Below are 17,379 nucleotides of genomic sequence, written 5' to 3' on the forward strand. Positions count from 1 at the left end.
AATGTACATATTACTTATTTTGTATATATTTACCACTCTGTATTTTTAATACACAATGTACAGCTACAACGTTATCTGACCCCAATTTTTGTTATTTCATCACCACCTCGTTGTATCCTTAAGTAACTGCAAATCAGAATACAACGTAGTCTATTCTGCACACAATGATCTTTTTACCATTGCGATTTGTGCGAAAGTAAGCCACGCAGAGCGTTCACTTTCACCTCTATATTGATAATTGCTCATTAACCGCGTAATGAGTTCCTATAGTGAAAGTTGAAACTGATTGCAAAACACTTCTTTTATTCTAATTTTCCTGATATTTCAACCATTTTTATCAACATCTTTAGCTAATGTTTCTTCAAGGAAATTTCAGACGTACTTATGGTGAACGTATCGTTCAAAAAAAAAAAAAGTTAAAACTTTACATGGTAAACTAAGAACTGTTAAGAGATAACTGTCTAAGAAAGAAAGTTGACACTTTGATAATTTGTGAATAACATCTTCAATAGAAAACGAAAACGAAAATTAAAAAATTTATCATTTATCATTTTGCGTGTCATCATATTTCTCTTGAATAGAATTTGCTTGATTTGCGTGTTTTTAATATGTGACAACCTGTGTTGGAATAACTCACGGATAAACTTAGACAGTTGTTTACAAATTACAGAAATTATTTAGTTTTTCTATTACCTGTCAATTTTTTCCTATTTATTACTAATAATTTTAATTCGTTTTTCTTTTTACAGGAGAACGGGATATAATAATATTTTCTATCGACAAATACAAATAAAGTAAGTACTGCTCGGATAACAAGTGTCTAACATATATTAAACATAAATACATTAGACTCTTTTATGCTAGGTATAAATAATTAACTGGCATGTTAATAATTCGTATTCGTACATATCTTGTGATCGGGAATCTAATCAACCAGGTCCAAAGTTCAAGGTGAATTCGATGCAAGAAATCATTGTATGTATATACCGCATGTAAATCAATTGATTGCAAATTGCATGTATCAGACTTCAGAGGCGAAAAATTCGTACTTTTTAGGTATTCTTAATATTTATCGATATTTTACAATATTTGATATGTAAAATCTTCATTTGTGGAAATAACAAAATTTTCATAGTTCTTTGGAGTCGGTGTGATTTAGCACCACAATTTATATCATATAGCTAGAGCAAAATGCATCATTAGTGATAAGACACTACACGAAAAAATTTATAATCTTGATTGAATTTCTTTACATTAAATTTTAGTTGAGTTTTTGAGAAAATAATTTCGAAAGATCCACCGAGTATATACGCATATACTTCCTTGATTGCAACTTCTTTGCGAGAGATTTGTAAAATTTATTGGAAGATGTGTCCCTAATGATTAAATGGAAATTAATTTTTTAATACCGTGCAAAATCGAGTTTCTTGCGAAACAAATTTGTTCTACATTTTTTACATATTTTTCTATAAAGATTTAATTTTTTTTCATGTGTAATGTTAATTATAATTAAGCAATAATACTACTGTTGAAAAGGATCTCTTATATGGCTCGTTGGTCTAGGGGTATGATTCTCGCTTCGGGTGCGAGAGGTCCCGGGTTCAAATCCCGGACGAGCCCACGTTGATTTACTTTTTGTCCTTTTCCTATATTTTTTAATTCTAATTTAATTTGTTTATTCTTATTACATATTCTTATTAAAATAATTATTAATCTATTTATTATTTATATTTAAGTAAAATATCTTTAATTTATAATATAAATGTTAAAGTTGAGAAATTATTGACTCTCTCATAGAGATATCGAATATATCAAACATGGCGCTGGCGTGGAATGCATCGAAGAAGCACAGTGACCGCGAAAGGTATGTTTATTAAAACATTCAACTGTTTAGTACAATATTTTATGTATACTATTTTGTAAAACCATCTTAAAAACTATCTTTGTATAATCAGTTTTTTTCAAGATGTACGTTGTGCCACTACCATCTGCTACATAACCTCTCTGACGTGAAACTGACAGTTGTACAACTCATTTTGATTGCGTTACAGGTGGATCTGTATTTATCCAGTTTACATAAACAGTAAAAGAACTTTAGCGGAAGGACGAAAACTCACGAAAGATAAATGCGTGGAAAACCCTACACTTCAAGAGATCCGTGATGTTTTGGTAGCAGCTGGTTTCAATGTTGGTATAGAAAATAAGCTTCATCCAAGGGAACGCAGCAAAGAACTATTATATCGCGGTCGTATTCGTGTACAATTAAAAAACGACGATGGTAGTCCTATCAAATCTGAATATCCTACTAGGGATTCTGTTTTGATTTACCTAGGTACTACTATTCCAAAATTAAAGACTCGTCAAGGAAAACAGTCAATGGGTGAGCAATTCTCTCAATCTTCGAGTTCATCATCGAAAAAGGGAAAGGGAAAAGGAAGGAGGTAATAAAATGAAATGAGAGTGGAATAGAGTATAACCGTATATAATATGTACATCCAATTGAATATTGTATAACCGTATATAATATTGCACATCCATGTTATTATTTAATACAGTTCTTAAATGTTTAACGTTATTCTGTGCTGTTTATCCTTTAAAGCTTCAAATATGTCATATATTAAAACATGACATCCTTTTTGTTTTAAAATAAGTGAGCAGTGTTTTTATTTATCGTACAAAAATGAATATATGTTATTGATCCTTCAATGGTAGTGGATTTAATTGCATTTACTATGTGTGAAAAGTTGCTCTCAAAGTTTATAGTTTCTGTTTGTTATTTAATCACTATTACCGTTTTTATCCTATGTTTCATTCTTTTGAATTTTCCTATTTATTGTTAGTATAATTTACTTTATTTTCTTCTGTGTTTGAATTATCTACGGAAGTAGAAAGTTGTTGCTGTGATAAACCAACTGAAGATGATGGCAATGTTTTAGCATGAGAAACAAATTTTACAACATATCCAGTAGGTTGAAGATGTGGAAGAAAATTAGTATGAATAATATTTGATAGTGGAGTCTGTAAATTTAATAATGTAATATAGTCCTTATGAGTTGAAAAGTATATGATAATATAATACATACTTTGTTTTTGATGCTACTGAGAGATGCTCCAGTCATAGGTGAATAGGGATCCATTAAATGTGTTAGATGACTTATAGGTTTGATGTTAGTTTTATCATTATTGAGTAGCTAAGAAAATAAAACAGAAACAAAAATTGTATATTAAATGTAATGGAGATATATGCACAATGTTATATTATATTACTCACTGAGGAACGCAAAGTTGGTAACAGTGCTTGACGAAGGTCTGATCGTGCCTGTAGTAAACTATGAATTGGTACTCTTGCGGCTTTAACTAGAGTATGAGGAATACTATGTAACCTATTAATATATGGGTGCAAACGAGGATGAAGAACTGAATGTAATGCACTTTGTTCAGGAAGAATATGTGGCAAAGCAACTAGAGAATTTAAATGTGGATATAACATAGAATTTAGTTTGCCACCAATAGGTTTGTATAAATCAAATGAATGAAATGCAGGAGCAGTTTTTTGTATTGAATATAATGGAGGAATATGTGGCATACTGACATTGAAATCAGACAAATTTGTATTTAAAGGTTCTGTATTCGTGGATGAATCTGTATCAGTTTTATTTGTTCCATTTGTCATTCCAACTATGTTAGTTTCATCATTATTTGAATCACAATTTGATGATCTTACAAAATGGTCATGACCTTTTAATGGTCCTCCATTGATGAAATAATTTGCTACTTGATTTGCATCACCTGAGGATTATCAGAAGTACGTTAGAATATATGTGCATTAATTTAATCCTGTGTTAGTATCTTGTTTTCCTTACCCAGTTTTAGATGTCGTCTGGATCCTAATAAACCACGTGATATTCGATTTTCTTCTGTTAAGTCATTAACATCGATATTAAAATCAATTTCTTTTAATTGTCTCTTAGAATATACTCTATGTTTAGATTCTGAAAGAGGACAATCATTGAAGATGGTAAAACAATTAAAGTAACTTTTTACATGTAAATAAAATTTAATTTCTTTACCTTTGTGATCACTGTGCACATCAGAATGCTCATGTTTTATTAATGTTAGTGGTTTAACACTATTAACTTCGGCACAAGAAACAGTATATGTGTACCGTCCAATGCAATATGAAGTCAAAATTACTAAAAATAATTGATTTTGTTTCATATTTGCACTAAGCGATCGATATTTAAGAAACTGAAAAGTACGAGTAGCTAAAACCCTTTGGAAGCGGACTCGATACTGGAGTCGTGCATAATTTTACGTGAAGTATATCATATTGACAGAGAATTTGCTGACAATTTATGACCTCATTTTATTTATGTGTTACAATATAAACGCTTATTTCAATGTGCAGGATTATAATGAATTGCATTGAAATTTGAGTATACCTTGTGCAATATGGATTTCTGTTCCATACATATACATTTCTGAACAGAATTTAAAATATATTATTGCTTACTTTCAAATGTCAGTCATCAGCTCTTTAAGTCGCTGTTTCATAATATCATATAAATTAAAAAAAAACATTTTTGCAAGAGGTAATACAATTTTGATATAATTTTAGAATTTATATATGCATTAAAAAATATTTTGTAATGTAAATAAAGTTATAATTGGAAATTTGGAAAAGTGTAAAAATAAACACCTTTTTCGTGATAATGTTTTTTCACATTGCCGTGACCAGGATTCGAACCTGGGTTGCTACGGCCACAACGTAGGGTCCTAACCACTAGACGATCACGGCTATTGAAGGTTATATCAAACACTTTTTCATTATATAATAAATATAGTTAATTTATTTCATGGTACGCAACATCTGTGTTGATTTAATATGTAATGTTATGATTAACCATTTATGCATCATTCGGCCAATACCATCATTTTCCATTAATTCGCTCAAGTGTACAAAAGTGTAAATAGCTGTGTTTGCTGTATATATTTTATAAAGTATAATTTTGTTCGTAAATAATAAGCGGCATTCAACATTAAATTAATTCGAATTGTTAGTACAAATTCTTTTCATTAATGTAACTTCTTTATCAGATACGTGTTAGATATATTCTCAAAACGCAATCATAACAAAAAGAGTTTAATGCGTGTATTGATAATCTGTATGACCATACATTGGTAAAGAACATGAATAATCTTCTACAAATTTAGGCGGTTCACTGTTGAGAGCACCACCTGTACTATAAACCACCTGTACTTCAAAAGAAAAGTCAACCGATTACATTGCGCGTTAGTAAGAATTTGTTATTAAATGTAATAATTTTGAAATTGTTATATTCATATATTTACATTAATAAACAATGAAAATTACGAAAATGGTAAGTACTTATTTACTTGATTCATCATTTGTTTCATGAAGTAAAAATAGTAAGCAATAAGCAATTTATAAAGAGTCATATAATTTTAAAAAATAATAAGAATTTAAATGCAGAAAACGCTTAAAAACGACATATATTAGGTTATTTTAAATTTTCTTTCTTCGATATAATACGTAACTAAGAGAGAAGAAACTATGCATGTGCTGAAAAATAAAATGGGTAGCTTAAATAGAAAGAAACGGGAATAAACAGTTGCATTTCGAAATCGAGTGAAAGTAATAAAAAGTAGAAGCTTCGAGCTTTCATTTGTTTCCTCTTGTGTACAACTTCGATAGATGTTAATATAGTTGCGAAACTTAAAAATTTGATCATTTTTCTTTTGTATTCAAGTGATGTAATAATTTTTCCAGTGGTCCCTCTACTTTGATATAGTACAATAAATTTGTTTCGAATAACGCACATAGTTTACTTTCTCTTTTCGCTTTGTTTCAATTTTCTTTATGTAATCATAAATTGTAACATGCTAAACAGAGGACTGGTATTTTACGTGGCCGGTATTTCTTCATCTAAAAGGCTTTGCTATTTCATACATGGTTCTAATTCTTACAACTAATAGCGCTGGAAATTTATTTCAGCCAGATCGATAACATTGAAAGTGACACGAAAATGGTATCGGGTTTCATTACTGCTTGATTCGTATAACGCGAAAAAGTATTGCTTGCAAAGTCTATCTTATATATCATCTGTCTCTGTACATCATTTGTGTCTATCATTACACAGGATAGATGATAATAAAAAAGTAAAATGACAATATGTGAACGTGAATTGAAACGTTGATTCGTATCTTTGTGTTTTTATTGTACAATCTTACTACCTGAGGTACCCTTACCCGCTGAGCGTATTATGAATGTCATTCGAATTACGAGCTCGGTGACGCTTAATACTTTTCTTCGAAGTACGTATCACAGCGGGTGGTTAGACCTTCCCCCACTCATTGCCAAGGTGGAAACTGTCTTACAGCGCGAGAGCCTCAGTTGTTTCGTAGCAGTCGAAGGGGTAGGGTTTGTTGATCGATCTGCGAGCATCGAGGTGCGTGATCACTTCCAATCGTTATTATTACTCTCGTTTACTCTCTACCAGTACTTTATCTAATAATAATATATTTCTGATCATAAATTCAAACGACGTAGCGACAAAATTTCGTTCTTTCTCACGTTTTTTTTTTCCATTCTTTACGGTAATAAGTGATACGTATTTGATCCGTCTCTCCGGAATAAATTATACTTTTGTTAAAAATATTTCAAGTTAACTTATTGCTTAATTACTATACGATTGTATTTATTTTAATAAATATTTTCATATTTATTATTCTCTCTGATTGCAGATCACCAATTGTAGGGCTGGTATCGTATCATCGGAGCCATGACGTAACGATCCGTGATCGAATCGAATGGCATTAATGGATTATTGGTAAAATCATTGGAGCAATGAGAATAACTGGTAACACTTATGCGTATATTTTCTTTTTATTGTACTTGATTTAATTGTTGCTACATGTTACATGTGTACTTGACTTCATATTCGATCAGTGCAAAGATTGAACGAGGAGGGATTAACCAATACTTTGTTTTAATTTTGTTACGTATTGCAATGTAAAATTACATTTTAATCATAAACTCGTGACGTGTTACGTCAATGGAATATTGGACTGGTTCGTATATTACTGCATTTCGGTCGTGGTTTAATATTTTCTCGTATTGTTCATAATTCTATCTTTACGAAGTTGTCGCAATTGCTTTTGCGAAAAAGTTACAGAGGCGAGTTTATATATACGTAGAAATTACGCAATTTTACATTATCGTGCTATTCAGACACGAGTAACTAACATACTTTGACCGATGCAACGAGTTTGTAATAATCACGATTATTCACGTTCCTTGAAAATATTTCACGAATGCGAAATACTGATGACAATGTGCAAATATTAAGTGAAAGCTGTATTTCCTTTACTAACACTCGATAAAATAGAAGAAAAAATAGTACCATTCCATCCCACCCGTCTTTCTTTTCAGATATTTTAATGGCCGCGCGCAATGCGGTCGGTAGAGCCAGTGTTTGCTGCGTAGATAATTGTTAATGTTTTTTTTCGGGACACAGTGGTCCCGAGTAGAGTACCATGGAGACTTAGAAACACGCGCAATGTTTGTGGCGCTTTTTAAATTCTCTCTGGGGCATCGTGGCTTTCAATCGCGAGAATAGAATCACTCTTGTTCGTCGGCAACGATCCTCGGTCGCGTTGGTAGTTTGTTTTATTTTTCTATTTTCTTTTTTTTTTTTTAACAATCTCTAAAATTGCTCGTCACCGGTATTAGAGTCATTGGCATCACTGAAGAGGAGTATTAATGGGCGATGCTTTACCAGCAAGGAAAGTAAGTACCTATCAACTTTATTCGTATATACGTGTAATAAATTTTTCGATCGCAATCGAGACTATTCTGTAACTTTGATGAAAACGAATTATTATATTTCGCGATGAAAATATTGGATGCATCATAGTTTCAAAGTTATCGAAAATTTCTTAGTAGTGTACTTTATCCCAAACGATTCTATAACTTTAGAAACAGATTGTCACATTTTTTGATTTTTTTTTCCCAGATTCTGAACGCCATATTGGGTCACCACGTCCACACAGAGATATCCAGAGACTTCTACGATGACATCTGGCTGGGACATCACCAACGAACAACGTGAATACCTATCAATCAGTATTGTTCTTAAATGCTTGCTAATTAGCCATTGTGGTTTACTATATCGATTTGCAAGTTTCAAAATTATTCAAAGTTTCCTTTTGTCACGAGAAAATAATACCAATGTGAAAATGATAGTCTTGGAGAAAGTAATAGTTTTCAATTGGAATTGAAACCATTCTGAAACTTTACAAACACAGATTGTCACGTTCTCTGATTTTTTTTGGTTCAGACTCTCCACCTTGGGTCTTCTACGATGACATTTGATTGGGACCTCCATCTGGTGGACCAACATCGTTGAGGTTCTTGCTGAGGTACTTATTCGTTCGTGTTCTACGATCGGTGAGTCGTATGCAATTTTGTATTCCTCTGGTCCCCAAGCATATCGTAGGACGAAAGGTCCGAATCGACACGAGTGACCGGTTGTATTTATAATTGTTGATTTTTGCGAGTACAGTGACCGCGAGTATATTTACCATATACCTCGCGAGCAATGATATTTCTTGTTTTACTTGTATGTATTTCTTAGTTCAGGTTATAGGGCCTTCTTGAATACCGCGTTTCTTTTAAATCGGATAAACGAATTTTCTGTAAGATTTCTAGTCGAGAGTATATTAAATAGTTGTAGAATTATTATATTTGAATTAGAATTCGGCACATGTGAAAATATGTATATCGATTACAACGATACGATCATTTAGCGAAGAAGTCGGATACCCTCCGACTTCGTGATTCGAACAATTAGTATTATACAAAGACGATATTATCGAATATTTGATTATTTTCTATATTGTTCAAGTTTCTCGTTAAAGTATTATTTGACGATTCTCGGTCAATGATATTCACAGCATGTGTTTCGAGCATTAAAGTTTATCCGTACTTTTTAAGAAATACGAGGACGAAAGACGAGGAAATCGACCAAGGGTTAGTCAGTATTTTAATTAATAATTTAACGAATACGATTCAATAATTAAATAATTTATCTTACATTTTCACATTCGATTATTTGCAAAGTCTCGATCAATCTTTTCTTACGAATGATTCTCTTTCAATGACAGTAATATTTTTCGTAGTAGAATTTTTCAATTTTCTCTTGATTCTTCACGAATAAAAAGTCGAGTCATTTTAAATGAAATAAGAAGGAACGAAAGAATACTATCTCGTTAGACACTATACGTATTAATCAATCTTTCTAGTTCAGGATTTTCAGCATGATTTTTCCGTGTTCGTTGTCCGAACTCGTTCAAGGGTCCAGGCGTTATTTGCTCGAGCGAAGGTAATGAGCACGATGATTTAGTCGATAAGATTTATAACGACAAAATACATAAACGGTTGACAACGCGCTGGTGTATCGTGCACGATGTAATTTCCACATGTGTGGTGTGTATGTGTGGTTAGGCTGCGGAATTGCGTCGGTTTGAAAATATTAATCAAAGAGTCGATAAATTAAATTACATCGATTACATTAAATATCAATTTTCCATTATATCTGTACGACAATTATTCACATTATTACCTATCTATATATTCCTTTGCACATACAAAGACAATATCACACATTATACGAAATATAGTATGTGCAAGTAGCTTCTCGAATGAACGTATATACGATTCAATTTTATTACAAACATTTCACCAAAACGTTGATACGTTTGTACGTATACGCAATGATCGCTAGCCTTTGTCAACCATATACAAAAAACTGGTACGTACCCCTAGAGTGTGAAAGATGTTCGACAAGCAAGGGTGTCGGAGGTGTCACGTAATAATTAAGGATTTCATACAAAAAAATGTTGATCTCCAACGGGAGATCGAACTCTTTATTATTTTCTTTTGTATTACACTTTAATTGCGGTACCGTCGGTCACAGATTCGTGCGGATCTAATCACGGGTCAAGACTGATCTGTCTCCTATTTGTCGGGTTTTTATATCTGTTCTTGTCCCGAGTGTCCTGCGTTACGTAAGGAGTGCGTCATTATGGGAACGGAAAGAGTCTCGTGAGTTGTTATGGGAACGTATGCAAAAGGAATTTCGGTTATCAGCGGTCTGTCGTATGGAGTGTCATGAGTTGTTATGGGAGCGGAAAGAGTCTCATGCGTTGTTATGGGAACGTGTGCGAAAAGGAATGTTATCGGTTTTTGGTATGGTTACTGTTGGAATACAACGACATTAAACCATGCAGTACTTGAGAAGTCAAGGAATGGTGGATGAGCTCGATACCGGCTTTCCTATTTTTCCGTTGATGTGACGACGTGATCGATACAATCTATTCAGTTGTTCATAACCATACTTCGCTGCATGACTGTAATATATTTATCTAAAAATAAACGTCCTATTTACATTTTTCTCTTGTGCTAAACAATTCCATAATCCCACAGTTACAGAGGCGTCCCGGGGTTAGGACGCCTCCCTAGGTTAGCCTCATTGCACCCAAGCGTTATGCATGAGAATCGTGAAGTGGTTGTGTTTGAGAGATTGTTTTGCCACTTTTTTAAATATAGGACTAGGTAGGTAGGTAACTTATCTTCTGGTGTATATGTTGCTTACAATTAGACGTAAGTAGGTAGGGGCCAGGTCAGGTTGGTCACAGTCTCTGTTCGGGTAGGCGTGTCTTTCGCGTGATTGACCTGCACCTGTAACTCAATTCGAAGAAACGATCGCGAAGCTGGCGCGAACAAAGTGTCTCGTTTGCATCTGGCGTTGCTTTTTATTCTTCGGATTTCTCTGCTTCAATTGTTCGCGGACGCGGTCGCATCGGTTAGGGCGTCGAGACGAACGTCACGCTCGAAATTCCTCTTCACGCGTGCATTGCACGACCAACGGTTTCTCGAATCGTTTACACATTCGCACGCGTGTTGCGCGTGGTTTTCGCGGGTCCAGGGTTTCAGATAGGGCAACGCCGCCCGAAGAGAGAAGAGGCTTAAGAAACTATAAGTCGAAGAGGCCTAGACAAACTGTCTCAAGAGCGGGCTCTCCATCTTCGAGTTTCCATTCGACGATGGAAAGTCATTACTATTAGTGTTTTGTCACTGTACTCGTTTGTAGTTATGTATTGGGTTGTTCGGAAAGTCATTTCGTTTTTTTTTTTTGGTGAAAATGAAAGACGATTTTTTCAGAGCGTATAAACATTTAATTACATTATATATGTTGTCATTTTGTGTCATTTTGGAAAACGAAATGACTTTCCGAACAACCCAATAGTAGTTAGTGTGTTTCTTCATCGGCACGATACATTGGTATGTATCTACAAGTATCGCATGTGCCACTCACTCAGTGATGCTGGGTAATTCACAGTTTGAACCGATGTTGCGAATTGATCGCAATTCAAACTAGTGCTACGGATAATGTAGCACCATTAGTGATTTTTATTGAGAATTTTTACATTTCATATTTAATAGATTAGTGTTCCGGGTAAAGAAGTACTGTTCGCGACTTTTATTGAGTATTTTTCCATTTTATATTTAATATTCAAATTCAGTCACGAATAACAAAGCGCCCTTTGTGTGGCGTTTTTGATTCCATATTTAATAAATTAGTGTTGCGAATAACGAAGCACCGTTCGCGATTTTTATTGAGAATTTTTCCATTCCATATTTAATAAATTAATGTTGCGGATAAGGAAACACCGTTCGCGATTTTTATTGAGAATTTTTCTATTCCGTATTTAATAAATTAATGTTGCGAATAACGAAGCACCGTTCGCGATTTTTATTGAGAATTTTTCCATTCCATATTTAATAAATTAATGTTGCGGATAAGGAAGCACCGTTCGCGATTTTTATTGAGAATTTTTCCATTTTATATTTAATATTCAAATTCACGCCACGAATAACAAAGCGCCCTGTGTGTGGCGTTTATCATGTTGCGTTTTTGATTTCGTATTTAATAAATTAGTGTTGCGGAAAATGAAACGTCCCCGCGTAGATGTTCCCGGAAATATTCTTTTATTTTTTATTGAATAAATTAGCGTTTCGAAAGAACGAACGGTCCAACCACGGTTTTGTTTCCATTCGTGAGGAATGGATCGACGACTTTGTTTCAGATCCATTGGAGCTGCCTCGTAGATGACCAGGAGTGAATAATATTGTCAATTGAATGAAAATTTTGTTGTCATTGTTTTATTGCAAATCGAGTGTTTGACATTGGAAATACAGCTAAAACGTATAATCATATTCGATGAACGAATATTCTAGTTTTCAAAATATTAATGATAGAAGGTGTCATTTTTATGAACCATATATTTTTGCTACACTTTTGACGTATTTAAGTAATATATATCACGATGAAACGATGTTGATGATAAATTTAGATGAATGTTTGATCTTATGTAGCATTGGCTGTCATTATTAGAGTTGTTACGGAATATAGTCATTTTTTCAACCGTAGTTAACTTGCAACAAAGTAGTGTATATTTTCGTAAATATTCAGAATTTCTTGCATCGTTCAAAGTTTGTTCGCGATTGTTGTATAAATTTAATGAAAAAGTAAAAACCTTGCACTGAAAAAATATGCAAACAGCAATTCGATACTTTATACTGATAGTAAATTCTCAATTAAAATCGAAAATATCGTATGCTCGTTATTGAGTTTTTTCTGGACGAAAATGATTTAGATTTCAATGGAGTAATATACAATTATTTCAATATTTATCCAATATAAATGCATTTTAGAATATTTTTGAATGACGTTAGCGTATCTTACAATGGAATATGTAACTGATTTAATAAAAACAGAATATGTACATCTATCATAACTGTTTTGCAATGAATGAAAGTTTTTGAAAAACTATCTAATGATTAAAAATTATTTTTTAATCTATTCTTCCTTTATCTTTGCACCGGGACAAAATATATTGCTCGTTCAAATCTATTTGAATAATATGATAATATACATTTTTATGATATTCATTTCTTTATTATTCATTTTTATGATATTCGGTTTTCTAATATTCATTTTTATGATATTTAGTTTTCTAATATTCATTTTTACATATATGATAAAGAAATATTATACTTTGACATTTTTAATATCAATTTTACTATGACTGCTATCAAATATCTCATCAGTAAATGTATATTATGTTGTATGTCTATCAACATATTTTCCTTATGGCTTTAATGAACAGGTTTCTGTTACAAAATGTATATACATATTTCTATTATAACTATAGGTAATGCCAAATAAAAAATCGGATGGAATCATAAATGGATTATGAAAAGTTCAACCATGGAACTTAATATAGGTCTGGAAACAAAATGGGGTAAAAGTATATACAATATGAATCTTCAACTTGATTATTTTTGGAAAGCTATTTCTTGTGACGTTAATTTAATATTTTTGAGTTTGTGTTTTAGGAAAAGCTTCACGGCATCGATGACAACAACAGAAAAGAAACACATTGTATTTTCTTTAATATTTCTATAGGTAGGGTGTATATACAAATAAATTTATACTTAGGCAGGTTCTCATATTCCAAAGTTTATGTTTCAGGGAAATCTTGGTGGCATCAATAATTACAACAAAAAGGAAATACATATGATGTTTCCTTGTATTTATCTAGCTATTTCTATATTCAGGTTGCAAATTAAATTAAATTTATGGTTAGGTAGATTCTTATATAGTGGCCACATAGGCAGGTTGCAAATTAAATTAAATGTATGGTTAGGTAGGCTCTTACATAGTGGCCATATGGGCAGGTTATTTATAAGATAAGAAAACACTGTAGTGTTTAATTGTGTATATTATGTAAATAGGTTGTTATTATTAAATATAAGCGCTTATTTAAGTAGAAATAATTAATATTTAAGTATTACTATTTAAGTGAGTATGGAGGTTTCGTGTATGGTATTGCAACGTTTCCATTTAGTTGTTGTAAAACATGGTGGTTTAACTGGTATCGATTTCCACTTTGAATCGACTTCCATTTTGAATTGACTTCAGTTTGAACTGGTTTCTCTTTGAATGGGCTTCTTCCAAGCAGATTGTTCCCGAGAATCTCCTCTTTTGTTAGTTGTTCGAAAAACGATCCAGACGCGATCGTTTTTCAATCACATGTTAGAAGAACTTAGGTAGATAAAAATTTTTTAGAAATGGAGGGTGGCTGGGATGTGGTTAGGTGGGTCTTCAAACGTGGCAACTCCACGTGGTGAGACCTGGGCAGTCGATATTATTTATTTAATTATGTAATTAATCATCGCAGGTTATGTAGGGTAGGGTACGGTACGTTTAATTCATTTTATCAGTCTATAAGCTGCTACTTGTATTTGAATAAGTTTCATGCATAGTTTGATATGGATTTTTAAAATGCTCGCTAAATCCAAATTGATTTTAATTTCAACTTTTTTCGAATAAGTAATAATGGGCATATATAGTTTTCATTCTTATAGTACTGTTCTTAGCGTTCAAATTTCATATTTTACTGAATCGATAACAACAAGACATTGAAATGGTAAGGGGGACGTCAGAACTTCGTGACACGAAGTTTTGCTAAAATTTTTCGCCGATTTTAAGACTTTTGGTACCAGGAGAGCATGATAGCCGAGGAGGTGGCACGATTCCATAGATTCTTGGAAATGACGTCATTTCCAGGAATTTCCGCGAATCGAAGCTTGGCGGGAATTTTAAATGAACTTTTGAAGTTTTGCTAAAATTTTTCGCCGATTTTAAGACCTTGGTATCAGGAGAGCATGAGAGCCGAGGAGGTGGCACAATTCCGCAGCTTCTGAGAAATGACGTAATTTCCGGGAATTTCTTCGTGTTGAAACTTGGCGGGAATTTTAAACGAATTTTCGAACTTTTGCTAGAGTTGTTCACCGATTTCAAGACTTTGGTATCAGGAGAACATGATACTCGAAGAGGTGGCACGATTCAGTCGGTTCTTCGAAATGACGTAATTTCCAAGAATTTCCGCGAATTGAAATTTTGCGGGAGTTTCGAATGTATTTCCGCAGTTTTGCAAGAATTCTTCGTCGATTTTGGAGCTTTGGTATCAGGAGAACATGATACTGGAGGAGTTATTCCTATTTCGAAGATTGTTGGAAATGACGTCATTCAATCGTTGCTTAAATGATTCATAGGGATGCAGGATAGGCAAAGGAAATTACAAACATATTTCTACTTTTCATTCTCATACTTCAAGTATCATACATTCTTATGGGTCACAAAAATTTGTCTATGTTACAATATACAATTTATTCGTATATATAAACTAACTAGTGTAAATACACAGCCGATTAACTCGGCATTATTTGTGATGGACAATTTTTCCAAGGAAAAAGTTTCGGACATATACCTTCGCGTCAGGAAACATGGAAAGTAATGATAGTTTATTCGGTAGATTAATTTTACATTTATTTAATTCTTATAATGTAAATGATAAAAGCTATTCTAAATTCGCAGGCAATTAGCTCGGTACTACTCATGACGAATAATTATTGTTCGTTGCGAGTAATACCGATTACCAGGTCTCACCACGTGGAGGTTGCTACGAGCGGAGACCCAGAGAGAGATAGACGCAATTAAAGTTCCATCGATCTCTCTCGATACGCAATACAAACGAAATTACTAAACCAAGGACATGGAAGGAATCAAAGTTCCTTCGATCTTCTCGTTTAGTTCTGTCAAGGAATTACATTGTCGAGCAAAACGAAGCAAAATTGGGAAGGACGCGACGTGAACCGTACAGTTGGTCCTACTATTATAGATCGGTCCCGTTTCCCCTCAGTGGGTCTGACTCCAGAGAAAACGTGCGACGCCATCCACTCCGCTAGAGGAGTGCCCCGTTTCTCCCAACTCCGCAGCTAGGAGCCACGCAAAGCGTGGACCTGACTCATGGAGGATTACGAAGAGAGGGTCTTATGGAACAAGGGCTTCCGCAGGGACCGGTGCGAACACCTGCCCCTGTGTTCGCAGCATGTTCTCTCTCAAAGCGGACGCACCAGAAGAGACGGCGATCGACCGTTCGGTCCACCTCCACGGCCGGTCACTTGCTTATGCAACAAGCAGAGGTGGCCGGACTGAGAAACGAGCAACCAAGCAAAAATAAGCTAAAGATTGGATAATTGCTCGGCAAATCACAGATATTCGTACATGGTGGCCTTAAAATTAACTTAGTCTGAGTTTAAAACTAAAGATTCCGTGGCGATTGCGATGAAAGTGTCCTCTTCTTTCTTGTTTCGTCGATGTGCCTACCTAAGAGAAACCTAAAGTCAAGGCATGATAAAAGATAGAAAGTTGGTTAGTGATTAAATACAGTTATGCAGTAACAAAGAAACTAAACATTGAAAAACAAGTACAAATTAAAGTCAGAGAATAAATAAAATAAATTGAACAAAGAAAAAGCTGAGAAAAAGAGGATTAAGAAGATGGTCGCCAGTACTGACCACCGCCTATCGGCGGTCAGTACCGTCAGTTACCAAGAGGGCAACCGGCGTTCATGTACGTAAAATGGAGACATCCTTCCACCTCGCAGGCTCCCTGTGGAATGCAACTTTCTGCAACGGTGGCTCCTTATATACCCACCACAAGGTCACTTACTGTTACTTCATCTGTCTTTGTTCGATCTAATCAAATATTTCGAGAAATTGATGGCTTTTTAGCCATTATTTATACTAGAACATTGTTATTAATTGTTTAAACTACGGTCCTGCAACGGTTGTTAATATGTATAATAAATAAACATCAAGATATTTCGAAATCTGCGAAGGCAAAGGGTTTCGGTGAATGCTTGTTCATTTCCGCGATTGTTATTAACATTTACGCACGTTCCAAACATTTATGATACATATGCATCTTATTTATGCATTAAAAATGATTAATTTGTCGATAGAAATTAATTTTGATCGAGATTCGACGTAAAATCGTGTTTTGTAAAGTTTTAAAACGTGGAAGGTAATAATTGTCTGTTTGCTACATTAATTTAAAATTTGTTTAATTCTCATAATTTACACAATGCGCGTAGAAGTTGTATTTTTTACTTAAAAACGCCGAAGTTTAACTAATCGCTTTTCTAGATAGAAAAGTCATTGTGAAGAAACTTCTTTCGTAAACAACGAATATTTTAACGAAACGATTTTTAAGCCATTATTTATACCAGGATTTTGTTAATAGTTATTTACATTATGATCCTGCAACGGTTATTAATATTTATTGTAAATAAATATCAATATATTGAGAAATCTGTAAATAATAGTTTTGTTCAATGTCTTTTCCGAAACGCGAATGTTATTAAAATTTAATGCATGTTTCAAAC

At 33.6% G+C, this 17,379-nt stretch overlaps 2 protein-coding genes, 1 long non-coding RNA gene and 2 other non-coding genes across 7 annotated transcripts; 3 read left to right on the forward strand and 2 right to left on the reverse strand.

Moving 5' to 3' along the window:
- Positions 1-1,548: 1,548 nt before the first annotated feature.
- On the forward strand, positions 1,549-1,620 carry Trnap-cgg (transfer RNA proline (anticodon CGG)). The gene has a single exon. It is a non-coding gene; the product is annotated as a tRNA-Pro (tRNA).
- Positions 1,621-1,797: 177 nt separating this feature from the next.
- Srp19 (signal recognition particle 19) lies at positions 1,798-2,575 on the forward strand. Its single transcript, XM_076317404.1, has 2 exons — positions 1,798-1,864; positions 2,052-2,575. Exons 1-2 carry the CDS (start codon positions 1,818-1,820, stop codon positions 2,443-2,445), a joined length of 441 nt encoding a protein of 146 aa, XP_076173519.1. The 5' UTR covers positions 1,798-1,817; the 3' UTR covers positions 2,446-2,575.
- On the reverse strand, positions 2,445-4,268 carry LOC143149774 (uncharacterized). Its single transcript, XM_076317401.1, has 5 exons — positions 4,071-4,268; positions 3,864-3,992; positions 3,272-3,789; positions 3,084-3,191; positions 2,445-3,018 (listed from the first exon to the last, which is right to left on the reverse strand). The coding sequence occupies exons 1-5, from the start codon at positions 4,216-4,218 to the stop codon at positions 2,827-2,829; spliced, it is 1,095 nt and encodes a 364-aa protein (XP_076173516.1). The 5' UTR covers positions 4,219-4,268; the 3' UTR covers positions 2,445-2,826.
- A 458-nt stretch (positions 4,269-4,726) lies between these two features.
- Trnah-gug (transfer RNA histidin (anticodon GUG)) lies at positions 4,727-4,798 on the reverse strand. The gene has a single exon. It is a non-coding gene; the product is annotated as a tRNA-His (tRNA).
- Positions 4,799-6,430: 1,632 nt separating this feature from the next.
- On the forward strand, positions 6,431-17,156 carry LOC143150034 (uncharacterized). 3 transcript variants are annotated; one of them, XR_012992919.1, is made up of 5 exons: positions 6,431-6,470; positions 6,766-6,881; positions 13,300-13,389; positions 13,484-13,553; positions 13,620-17,156. It is a non-coding gene; the product is annotated as an uncharacterized LOC143150034 (long non-coding RNA). The 3 variants fall into 2 exon arrangements; XR_012992918.1 differs by having other exon boundaries at positions 13,484-17,156.
- Positions 17,157-17,379: the final 223 nt, after the last annotated feature.

Source organism: Ptiloglossa arizonensis, chromosome 8, assembly GCF_051014685.1.
Source record: "Ptiloglossa arizonensis isolate GNS036 chromosome 8, iyPtiAriz1_principal, whole genome shotgun sequence".
In the NCBI taxonomy this organism is placed as follows: Eukaryota; Metazoa; Arthropoda; class Insecta; order Hymenoptera; family Colletidae; genus Ptiloglossa; species Ptiloglossa arizonensis.